Genomic DNA, 13,054 nt, shown 5'->3' on the forward strand with positions numbered 1-13,054 from the left:
TTGTGTATACTGTGTGTGGGTGAGTGCAGTATGCTGGGTGCAAGTGTTGTAGTCAGGAGGAAAGAATACTTAGTTCCCCATGGCAGGTGGAAACCCAGAACCAAGCCCAAGTCTGGGAGCAGCGAGACAGCCTGCAGGGCTAGAGAGCCCCGTAATACACTGGCTCACACACACACACACACACACACACACACACACACACACACACACACACACACACACACACACACACACACACACACACACACACACACACACACACACACACACACACACACACACACACACACACACACACACACACACACACACACACACACACACACAGGTGAGGCCAATTGGGCTGACGACCTGCCCACAACTTCCATCCAGGAAGCAGAATGGACAATCAGTAGGGAGAGGGGCAGGCCGTCACAATATATTAAAAGGAAAGAAAAAAATGTCATTGACAATAGAAAAACTAAAGATGAAGTTTAGCAACTGCCTGCCAAATCAGGAGACTCGTATTTAAAGGAATCTGAAGGTGTTTTTAGGTTGAATCCCACTGATATCGCTGGATGATGAACGCGCGTTGGCCGGGTCATGTAAACAAAAGATGTGTTATTTGTCACCTCGAGCCTGAAGGTGAGTCGGGAGGCCTTAACCGCTAATCTAACATCACCTGTGTGGGACTGTAGCATGATGTATGTCCCACATCAGCAGGATTCATACTCCGTCAGACAGGTGTAGTTTACAGAACAATGATGGATGAACATCTGGATGAGTAAGTTCTGCTTTTTGGAAAGTCCCAGTTTGTCATTATTGTGTCCAATTGTTCAAACAATGGACCATAATCCTTTGTGGTTCTGGACATACGCCGGTTTATGGCGTCCCCGGCTCCGAGGCTGAGCAGCTCGGGGATCTCCAGTTACTTATCTTGCAGATAAAGATCCTACCTGTGAAGTCCTGCTGTTACTTTCATCAGCTGTTTCCTTATTTTATAAAATAATAATACAAAAATAAAAACTCCCTGCTGGGTTGAACTTGCGTGGTTAAGATCACCCTCGGAGGAGAGTTATGGGCCGGGCCTGCAGGATTCGCTCCCCACGTTGGTCAATGTAAAAAGGACAGTTGACACATTAGATCCTCACGTTAAACACTGGGAATCCGCCGATGGAGAAGTGGTTGCAGTAAGTTTCAAAGCACTTGAGCTCAGTTTCTGTGCAAAACTTTAACAAGAGTGATAAATATTCGGTTAAAACGCTGTAAAACAATCGTTCGGCCCATGCATCCTCCGAGGCTTCAGCCATCGATGTTTTCTGAATAAAACTGGATTTGCAGATAGGAAGTAATACTAGCTCTGTCCATATACTCATGTGTGAAAGTCGTAGTAGCAGATTCGAGCCGCAGCGGTTCACGGGAGACAGTAAAAGAAAAGATATCCAAGAAAAAACCTGCATTTCAGAGAGAATATTGTAGGAATCCAAGTACAGAAGGATTACAGGGAGGTTTTGTCTGGATTACCACTAGATTAACATGAACATAGATTTACTTTCACTTTTCTGATGTCAGTATTCTGTGACAACACTGGTTTCTGGGAGGTTTGAGTCCCCAGATGCCCCAGACTGTATTATCTACATCGTCTCCTCTGCGTCAGCGTCGCCTGTCATCTCCTGGGTGCTTTGTCAGGCTGGGAGGTGTTTTTTGTTTTCCTCAGACGGGCCAGCTGCATGAGGACCGGGGTCACACTAACAACGTCTTCACGTGCACACGGAGCCTTTGTTGAGCTGGAAACTAGCACACGAACGATCTGCGCTCACAATAACCTTCAAAATGACTTTAAACCACTTGTGACAAAACAAGAACAATCAGCCGTGATTGTTCTGTTGTTCAAGCAACCGTCATCACGGCCCGAAGAGAAAGTACTGACTAAACACACGGAGGAGAGGAACAACGCCGGCACAAGCCAGAGGATGACAAGAGGATCAGCATGACTGTTGGCAGGATTATTAATCACTCCTCTGCTCTGTCTCAGCCGGCGCTGATCCGAGCAGTTCTGCAGCCGCCTCCGAATAAACCAGAAACCTTCAATCAGCTTCCTCTGGTTATTGTGCAATAACTTTGTGCAATATTACAGAACACTTACAGGACTGTCTCAGAAAATTAGAATATTGTGATAAAGTCCTTTATTTTCTGTAATGCAAAAATGTCATACATTCTGGATTCATTACAAATCAACTGAAATATTGCAAGCCTTTTATTATTTTAATATTGCTGATCATGGCTTACAGCTTAAGAAAACTCAAATATCCTATCTCAAAAAATTAGAATATTCTGGGAATCTTAATCTTAAACTGTAAGCCATAATCAGCAATTTTTAAATATTAAAAGTTTCAGTTGATTTTTAATGAATCCAGAATGTTTGACATTTTTGTTTTTTTAATTGCATTACAGAAAATAAAGAACTTTATCACAATATTCTAATTTTCTGAGACAGTCCTGTATTTCTTTTCTATCCATATCATTCTATTTATGGCACTGCACTTTTTATTTTTATTAATTTATTTTTGATTTTATTTTTATCTTTATTTTTAATTTGTTATCTATTTATCTTTATATTTCATTTCATTTATTTATTTAGCACCATTTATTTTAAAAAGTGCGTGGAGGGAACGAAGCCCGAAGGGATTGTGCAGAATTCCACTCCCATCAACAACTGTGATGAAGTTACAAAGATAATGTACAACAAATTTAAAAAATATATAAATATAAACGTAAAAGAGAACATGGATACAAGGTCTAGATTACATTAAAGATAAAAACATTGAAGGTTAAGAATAAGATGTTTTTTTAATAACTTTCTGAAGGAGGTAAAAGATAATGTTGACTTTAGCGACACATTCAAGTCATTCCAGAGTTTTGGATCTAAATGTAATATTAAATTGATGACCAGATATTCGACAGAAGGGTAAATGAAGATTGCCACTGTTTTTAGTTGGATATGAATTAAAATCAGCTGAAAAAGTAGAAAACTGCATGTGATAAAGTTTAGCAACTGCACCCATGATATGGTTTTTGGGGTGATTTGTACAGTATATGACAGTGATGTGTGAGTGAGATGGAGATGTCTATTTCCCCGAGAGAACCTCCCAAAGGGATTAATAAAGTCATCTGAATCTGAATCAAAGCGGACAAAGACGCAGGAATAACGAGTGGAGTCACATTTATAATATCCCCCACTGTGGAGGTGAAGGTCACAGCTCTCCAGTGATAATCCGGCGGCGGTCTTTACCGTGGTTGTTTGCAAAGAACAGGGAGACGTTGGCACACGAGACGCTGACCACCTGTCCCACCTCGGCTCGGTACCAGCACCAAATGTTGTCCCACGCCGTCGGACAGCCTGTCACAGAAACACAACGGTCAAGAGTCACAGATATCAGCACAATCACAGGACACGTGAGCTCAGACTGAATATCCTGCAGAGTTTCTGCAGAGCCCAGCAGCCTCGTACTGGGGGCGGGTCACAAATCAAAGCTGTGGGCCAGGGATAAAGACTGGCAGGGGTTGTACATGACCAAAGGATCATTTATCTGATTAAAAAGAGGAAACGAAAGTTCCAGTTTTTCCATGTGTTGTGTCTTTTGCATCTACACAAGTTCAGTTACTACACCGCATTTGCCCTAATACACCAGATACTTGTGTCAAGTATGGTATACAGAAAGGTAGCTTGTTTCACTACCTCTGGGAACGTACCCTCATTCAAGAATATGGGAAAGAGATTATTAGGCCCCGAGCACTGACAGTGCGAAGGCCCTATTGTATCTATAGGAAATGTTTTTGTTTTTATCGTTCTTGTTTTTCTTCAGACGAAATGAGGGCCTTTTCCCCCCCCAAACGTGCCCCAAAAGTCACCAAATTTGGCATGCAAGTCAGGCCTGGCGAAAAATTTGGTTTCATGGTTTGCATAAATGGGCGTGGCCTAATGGCTCAACTGCGCCCGCTAGAAAACTTTGTGCCTCAAACCCCACAATACGGTTTGACGTACATGCACGAAAATCGGTACACACCTGTATCATGTCGCAACTTAAAGAAAAGTCTCTTGGAGCCATGGCCGAAACCGAACAGAAAGTCGGCCATTTTGAATGAATTTGTGTAATTTTGGCGTAATTTATGCCATTCCTTCGGCAGTTAATGCGGCCCGAACCGTAATGTGCACCCAGGTGTGTTATACATCAAAATGTGCGTCTCCATCCTGCGACGATGGGCATTACTTTTTTCAGTCAAAAGCGTTACCGCGGTGACGATAGACGCCAAAAAGCGCGCCCACCCTTCATCTGATTGGTCCATATTTGATAGTTCCTACTTTCTGCCATAACTTTAAAATGGTTTGACATAAAGACTCGTGGGTGGTGTCATCGGATTCGGTTTTGAGTCCTTGACTATAATTGCTGCTAATTATCCCCGCCCCTTCTTCGATTGGTCGATATTTGATAGTCCCTATTCTCTCCCATAACTTTTGAACAGGTTGGGATAAAGACATGTGGGTGGTGTCATCGGACTCGGTATTGAGTACTTGACCTTCATTGGCATGAATTAGCCCCGCCCCTTTTCCATATTGGTCGATATTTGATAGATCCTATTTTCTGCCATAACTTTTGAACCACCCACGAGTCTCTATGTTAAACCATTCAAAAGTTATAGTAGAAAACCTCATCTCTAATTAAGTTCAGCCACTCGTTTCCAGTCGGACAGTTTAGTGACAAATATGCCACTTTTCCACCAGCACCTACTCGGCTCTACTCATCTCAACTCGGCCTGGTTTCTTTTCCACTACAATTCAGCACCTGGAGCAGAAGTAGGAGGTTGGAGTGAAGCTGCTGTGACGTATTTGATTGTGTGATCTAAACGAAGAAGAGAACAACATTAAAGATGTAGAACCTGGAGGAGATGATATATGTGCTGCTGGGTCTGTGGCCTGAGTTTGATATCAGGTTACAAAATGAGAGTGAGAGAAGCTTCAAGCGGGGACTCCTGGTGGATCTGGTCGTTCCTTATCGCCTGTCTAGATCCCTTTTTAATTCTCTCCTCAGCACCAGGTTTAGGAACATCTGCACCTCAGAGTTGGATCATGAAAAAGACTTTTGCTGGTGGAATAAAATGAACAAGAAGCCGCCGTCAGAGTAGCTCTTCGTCTGATGTCACATCCTGACTCAGACGTCTGACTCCAACCCCCCGACCAATCGGTGGCCTGTAGTGTGATGATGTCAGATACAGCCGACTCAGCCGCTTAAAACCTCAGCAGAATAGATACAGAAAAGTATCTACTCGGCACGTTAGACCCCTATTGGGAAAGCGCCAATCTGAGGTGAGTCGAGTCGGGCTGAGTAGGTACTAGTGGAAAAGCGCCAATAGATGGAGAGACAGTGAGAAAAAACACAAGGCCATAACGGAGCACAAACTGCAAATACCCGTCAACAACATCCAGACTTTATGAAACCACATTAACTGAAATGCAGATTGGATTTGGCTGAAGCTGTTTTACTGAAGCATCTGCTGAGTTGGAGCCCGAACTGAGGTGAAACACTATCGATCTGAAAACATCCCAGCACCGCCAGGACGTGACATGTTGGAGGACAGAATGAGAGGAAAACGTAAGTTTGTAGGAAGGTAAATCGCTCCCTCGTTACCGACAAAATAATTAAGGATTTAATTATGCAGAGCGATTTAGAGTAAATTTTCTTTTCTTTCTTTTCTTTTGTATTACTGATAAACTGGGTTATCTTTTGGAAGGTACAGGATCTGCAAAAATAAGCTTCGGCTTCAGCCTATTCCTTTTTCGGTTACACAGAGTTTGTGGGAATACTGATTTGTCAGTTACTGTACATGCACACACTGTAAGAAATGTTCGTAAAAATTGCAGTGAAAAACTGTAAAATAGCAACAGTAAAAGACTGTAAAATCCAAAATAGTATATCACTGTAGTAGATACATTATATTACCCTAAATCAAGAAAAAGTACATAACTATACTTTTTACTGTAATAATATGTAGAAATCACAAAATTTTACTGTAAAATTATAACTTTTTGGTAAAATTAATGGGAAAATACCGTAATATCACAAGCATGTAATTACCCTAAAATTAATGGTATTATTCTGTCTAAATTACAGATTTAGCTGATGTTTACATTTAAATTTACAGTATAAAACTGTTCAACATTCAGCAAAAACATACTGTAATTTCTACATAAATAATATGTTAAAAATATAGTAAAATGTTTTTGTTGACATTACGGTAAAAAACTGACAAATAGCAACAGTAAAAGATCATAAATCCAAAATAGTATATCACCGTAGTAGATACAGTGAATTACTCTAATCCAAGAAACAGTATATAACTTTAATTTTTACTGTTATAATATGTAGAAAACATACAATTTTACTGTGAAATATGAAATGTTGGTAAAATTTATGTGAAAATACCGTAATGTCATGAGCATGTAATTACCCTAAAATTAATGTTATTATTCTGTCTAAATTACAGATTTTGCTGATGTATACATTTAAATTTACAGTATAAAACCTTTAACCATTCAGCAAAAACATACCTTAATTTCTACAGAAACAAGATGTTAACGGTTTTAAAAAATCGTTGTAGAAATTACAGTAAAAAACTATCAAATTGCAACAGTAAAAGATCATAAAATCTAAAATGGTACATCACTGTAGTAGATACATTGAATTACCCTAAAACAAGAAACAGTGCATAACTTTGATTTTTACTGCCATAATATGTAGAAATCACACAATTTTACTGTAAAAATATGGCAAAAACAATGTTAAAATATTGCAATGTCACAAACATGTAATTACCCTAAAATTGACAGTATTATTCTGTTTAAATTACAGATTTTTCTGATGTGTACATTTAAATTTACAATATAAAACCTTTCACCATTCAGCAAAAACATACCTTAATGTCTACAGAAAAAAGATGTTAAAGGTGATATATACACGGATATAGGTTCATGTTAAGGACATCCGTTTTAATTAGTTCTCCTTCGATTATGACAAGTTATTAATGCTCAGGGTGTAGAAACTTATAGGTCTGAGAGCCTCCTGACTAATGGTATGGGGCCTATTTTGTGTCTTTTTTTGCACAGTTCACTAACGCTTTGAGCTAGGAGGCTGCAATTCTAGACTCTGTATCAGGAGGTGACTCTCATCCATTGTGCCGAGTTTCAGATCTGTGTGACCTTCGGAAGTGTCAAAGGTCACCGCGTGTGTTGCGTTTCGGCCCTGCAAAGCGCTATTTCGTGTCTTTTTTTGCACAGTTCACTAACGCTTTGAGCTAGGAAGCTGCAATTCTAGACTCTGTATCAGGAGGTGACTCTCATCCACTGTGCCGAGTTTCAGATCTGCCTGACCTTCGGAAGTGTCAAAGGTCACCGCGTGTGTTGCGTTTCGGCCGTGCAAAGCCTATTTCGTGTCTTTTTTTGCATAGTTCACTAACGCTTTGAGCTAGGAGGCTGAAATTCTAGATTCTGTATCAGGAGGTGACTCTCATCCACTGTGCCGAGGTCCAGACCCGTGCGACCTTCGGAAGTCCCAAAGGTCACCGTGTGTGGTGACTTTTTTGGGCCTTTTTTGGGTGTTTTTTGAATAATTCACTAACGCTTTGAGCTGGGAGGCTGATTTTTGACTATGTTGCAATGCAGAAGGCCCTTTTCTAGGATCTTTTGGTCCCGTGGCTGTACGACTTCCACATAGCTAGTTGGCGTTGCAGAGGTTTCACAGAGTTGAGACATGGCAAGCCCAATCGAGGCCCCATATGGTAGCCACAGGTCAAGTTTTACTTGGTTTGGTCAAATTTTCTGGCAACGGCGTCCGTTCGAATGTTGGAAAAGGTGACGTTTCAAAGCCCCGCCCATCGAAAAGTACAGGTCCGATCTGCACCAAACTAACGTCTGTCTGTTCAGGGGATGCCCCCAAACAACATATAAAAAAATCTGACTTCTATGACTTCTGCAACAGTGTTTCCTCCAAAACGTCCTGGCTGGTTAGGAGGGTGTAGAAACGTATAGGTCTCAGAGCCTCCTGACTAATGGAATGGGGCCTATTTTGTGTCTTCTTTTGCATAGTTCACTAACACTTTTAGCTAGGAGTCTGAAAACCTCAATAAAACACTGCTAAAACCGATTTTAAGGTTCTTTTACTTGTTTTTAAGTGTCTTAACGGCCTTGGCCCTTCTTATCTTTCAGACCTGCTTTTACCATATCGGCCCTCGCGGACCCTGAGATCCTCCGGTACCGGTCTTTTATCTGTTCCCAAAGTGAGAAACAAAACCTTTGGTGAAGCTTCATTTCATTTTTATGGCCCACTTCTGTGGAACAGCCTGCCGGAGGAATTCAGGGCCGTAGAGACTGTCGATGCTTTTAAAGGTCGGCTCAAGACTCACCTTTTTAAATTAGCTAACTGAATCTCCTTTTACTTGTTTAGCACTACTTATTAATGTTTTCCTATATGTCATTTTATTCCTCTTAAGTTCCTCTTAAAGCTTTTATTAATTACTTATTTATTTTATTACTTATTTACTCATTTATTTTTTAATGTTGCTTCTACTGTCAGTGTACTTATGGGCACTGTTAGTGCCCATAAGTTATCTTTTATAGTAACATTCATTTATGCTGTTTTTAGTATGTTTTACACTCCTTTTAGTTCTGTTCATATCTTGTTTATTGTTTCTTAGTTCTCAGCGCCAGTGTTCTCCTCATGGGGGCCCTCCACGCCGGGAGCTTGGTCTGCCTACGGGGGGCTGTCCTGGCCTGGATAGTTGGGGGTCCTGCTCCAGGGCCTGGATAGTTGGGGGTCCTGCTCCAGGGCCTGGATAGTTGGGGGGTCCTGCTGTCCTGGCCTGGATAGTTGGGGGTCCTGCTCCAGGGCCTGGATAGTTGGGGGTCCTGCTCCAGGGCCTGGATAGTTGGGGGTCCTGCTCCAGGGCCTGGATAGTTGGGGGTCCAGCTCCAGGGCCTGGATAGTTGGGGTCCTGCTCCAGGGCCTGGATATTTGGGGGTCCTGCTCCAGGGCTTTATAGCCATGGTGTGGGCCCCTCTCTGTCTGGGTCCGCGGGGTCTCTGCGGCGGCGTCCCCTGTAGTCGTGGGCTTGGACAGCTCTTGGTGTGGATGGCTCCCATAGGACGGTGTTTCCTCACCTGGTCTATCAGTGCTCAGCCATACTCCATTTTATAAGGGTGGGGGGTGCCGGGTGGGTCTGCATCTGTATAGTATGCTGTGTGTATGTGTGTGTATGTCTTATGAATGAGGGTAGGCCTACGGGGAGTTAAAAAAATACATTTTTTTTAATGTATTTTTGTAAAGCACTTTGTGTTGCATAAAGAGTGCTATATAAATAAATAAAGTTTAAGTTTAAGTTTAAAACAGCGTTAAAAACATGCTTTTACAAACTGACAGTAACAAACAGTACCTTGCGCGACAAAAACGCATACTTTAGCCACTATAACAAAGAATAATATATAAATAATTATAATGTCATAATCCGTGTATATATCACGACCACGCCTCCCATTGACTTCGCATAGTACTATATCCGTGGTGCTCCCATTAAAACCTCATTAAAACACTGCTAAAAACAGCGTTAAAAACATGCTTTTACAAACTAACAGTAACAAACAGTACCTTGCGCGACAAAAACGCATAATTTAGCCACTATAACAAAGAATAATATATAAATAATAATAATGTCATAATCCGTGTATATATCACGACCACGGATCCCCTTGACTTTGCATGGTACAATATCCGTGGTGCCCACACGGAATTATACCACTTTCCGTGTTGGTACCACGGAAAATAGTGGTGAGAGGTCGTGGGCATTTCACGGATTTTTGTGAGATCAGGTTGCACTGATTTGGCTGATCCGGTCTGTTCTAAATGGCAATCTACGGTCACAGTCATCAGCTTGTATATATTCAGTACCTGTGAAAATAAAATGCCAAAATGTTATTCTGGTGACTGGGTTATGTCTTTTATTGAAAATCTGAAAAATACAAGATGAAACCATAGGTGTGGAGCTACTTCCCTAACCAGTTCTCCCTGAAAACTTATTGGAAAATAATTTTTATAATAGATTTTTATTGAGTCTACACAGTCCCTAAGTGAAAAATAAATTCAAAATAGTTTTGAACATATGAACCTATGTTTACACAATTTTGTGTGAAAACTGCTCAAATCAGAGACCCCTTGTGACTAATAATTAAAAACAATGTGATGCAGTAATGGCTGTTTCTCGAAAGCTACAATATATCAAATGCTTGGTACCACTTGATTAAAAGCAACTTCAATTTTGATAATATGTGTAGTCATCCAGTGTAAATCTGATATTTAGCTTGCCAAATTAAAGTTAAACGTATGTTTGGGATTTTTTTATTCGTTTTTAAAAGAAAACCAACTTTGTCAACAAATTAAGCCATGATAAATATGTGAAATCCAAAAAAAATATTTTTTCCTATGTAGTCACATGTCTTGATAGTTTCCACAGTAAATTTCGTGTTTCTACCTATAACAGAAAAAAAAATCTGTGGGGCTTTTCTTTAATATACTGTAATTATACTTTAATATACTAAATCTTGTTAGTCATTAATTGGTTGAAGCTAGGGTCTACGATTTTACATATTGTACATTTTTATTAAAATCATTTAGAATGTTTTTATGGCCCAATAGTGTTATCTATGAAATATGATCAGCAAATAACCAAAAGAAAAAATATTCTAGCTGCTGTGATCCTGCAAACAAGCCAACCAAAAGGTTGAAAAAAAAAAAAAAAAAACGAAGCTCGTCGTTGAGAACATTGCGTGAGGCTGCAGGTGCAGTTGGGCGGGCCCCAGTGCCCTCAGATCCATGCCTCAGACGGATGGGCCATCAATTAACGGAGCGCAGTGAACTTTCGAACCCCCTCTGGACTCAACCACTTCTGCGCGCTCAATCCAACGCACAACGCACTCCTGCCTCGTGGAAACGTAAGTGAAAGATATTCTTCACTTTGTTTCATGTATTTGTTTAATTTAAGAGTAAGTTAACTTAACTAACGTTATCTTCAGAGAGTTTACCCAAGTTTGGCAAAATGTATAATTGTAATTTCTGTGGCAAGTCGGTTAAGACATTGAGAGGTTATGTGCTTCATTGTAAACTTCATCGAAATGAACCACGCTGTTTGTTTAAGTGTTTTGGAGCTGAGTGCAAGCAGACATTTTGCAGATATGGAGCGTTTAAGGCTCATTTTTACCGGAGGCATAATGTTGAGGAGGGAAAGGAAAGAAGAAGGGATGAAGGAAGGAGGATGGAGGAAGGGATGAAAGAAGGAAGGGGGAATGGAGGGACAGACGGGAGGAAAGGAAGAGAGGAGGGAGAAAAGAAGCAAAGAAAATGGGGAGGAAAGAGGGACAGAGGGGAAGAAGGAAGGAAAGGAGGTAGGAATGAAGGAAAGGAAGGAAGGAGGATGGAGTAAGGGATGAAAGAAGGAACCGTAAAAGCAGATTGGGTCAATTGACCCAGAAAGAGAACAGGAGGACTTTACTTTACATGCAGGGAGTTTTATGATTTTGTTTTTTTGTTATAATCTGATACCAGCAGTGAGTTTGCAGAGTTTCTTGGATATCCATGCGTTCGAATAAATTAAACTGTTTCTGAAGAACATTTGAGCCTTTGTTTCAGTGTTTTTTTTTTTGACACTTCAGAGTAAGTTGAAGACTGGTGGCATTGCTAAGATCTAAGAATTCCAAGGTAAGTAAACCGAATATATGTAACAAATATTTTGGAGTGTGGAGTAAATTGTCTTAATTATCTGCACACAATGCTTTTGTATAAATTATCTTGTAAGTAAAAATGTAAATCTTTTGCTCCTGTCACCTTTTAGGCATTGCATTCAAACTCCTATGAGTGGTTGTGGACTTGGAGGGAACAACTTGCTGGCCTTTGTGACACCCAGGAAACCTTTTCTGCTTAATTGGACAGCAGCAGTAGAAATAGATGGGAAACACAGAGGGGAGAGAGGATGCAAAGGGCCCAAGCCGGAATCAGACCTTGGTCGCTTTGATAACAGTATGTTGTACATGTTCTACTAGGTGAGCCACTTGGGCGTCCCAGCTGTTATGTTTTTGAGTGAATTTAGCCATTTGATCGTAATTTGCAACCTGTGCAATGAAAAGAGCCGAAGTGTTGCTGCTTTAGATGATTTCATCTTTCACTTAAGAGGATGCATGTCCTCCTGTTTTCTTTTATCTCCTCTCTTTCAGGTCTTATGTCTGCCAGTGGTTGTACTTGACATGGACCTCATCAAACTCTTTGTTGTCCTACTAGTCTACCTTTATCATCACATCCCAATAATAAATAGTCTGGTAAGTGGTTGTACAGTTCTGTCAGTGTACATTAATTTAACAGAAGGCTTTAGGTTAATCTTTTTGTAAGCACTGTGTAGGCATTTCTTGTTCAGTGTACTATACAATTGTTGATGTTTTGATTTGGTGTATTTGACAATATGAAAACATACATATTTAAAAATAAAAGGTCATCCACTGTTAAAAATGCATAATTTGAACACTGCATTTTTGATATAGCAAATGCTTGTATCACTGATTGGATGTCTCAAATTTCCATCTTAACTCAGACAAAACACAGGTCCTTGATTGGCCCTGACTGCTTTGCTTTAAGAGGTTACCCATTATACTAGGAACATCAAAACCTTCTCTTACAATCTTGTTCTTTCTGATCAACATCTGAATTTGGAACAAAACATTATGTTTTCATTCTTATTTCTTGCAGTTGCATTCACCACATTCTGATGGTCTTAAGTGACCTTTTGTATTAAAGAAACGTAATACACACAAAGGACAAACTTCTCTCAGGCAAAATGTATTAAAATGATTATATCAGAGATATTTTAACTTTGTTGGAAATACCACAACCTACAGCAATATAACAAGTGTTGGAAATCAGCATATTGTAACATACTGCTCAGTATTGAAATAGGTAGATGAGCAAACTGATCAGCAACTAGCCAG

The 13,054-nt window shown here is 40.3% G+C and overlaps 2 protein-coding genes and 1 long non-coding RNA gene across 3 annotated transcripts in view; 2 read left to right on the forward strand and 1 right to left on the reverse strand.

The window, feature by feature from the left end:
- Positions 1 to 13,054, forward strand: part of zc3h3 (zinc finger CCCH-type containing 3) — a 265,192-nt gene that overhangs the window by 40,762 nt on the left and 211,376 nt on the right. The window lies entirely within an intron of this gene.
- The window catches only part of LOC133457949 (pituitary adenylate cyclase-activating polypeptide type I receptor-like), a 94,723-nt gene that overhangs the window by 30,313 nt on the left and 51,356 nt on the right, over positions 1 to 13,054 (reverse strand). Inside the window, exon 3 of the mRNA XM_061737337.1 lies at positions 3,272 to 3,379. Coding sequence (XP_061593321.1) covers positions 3,272 to 3,379 — 108 coding nt within the window. The remainder of the gene's footprint in view (positions 1 to 3,271; positions 3,380 to 13,054) is intronic.
- On the forward strand, positions 10,959 to 12,030 carry LOC133458739 (uncharacterized). Its single transcript, XR_009783966.1, has 3 exons — positions 10,959 to 11,014; positions 11,732 to 11,777; positions 11,911 to 12,030. It is a non-coding gene; the product is annotated as an uncharacterized LOC133458739 (long non-coding RNA).

Source organism: Cololabis saira, chromosome 13, assembly GCF_033807715.1.
Source record: "Cololabis saira isolate AMF1-May2022 chromosome 13, fColSai1.1, whole genome shotgun sequence".
Taxonomy (NCBI): domain Eukaryota; kingdom Metazoa; phylum Chordata; class Actinopteri; order Beloniformes; family Belonidae; genus Cololabis; species Cololabis saira.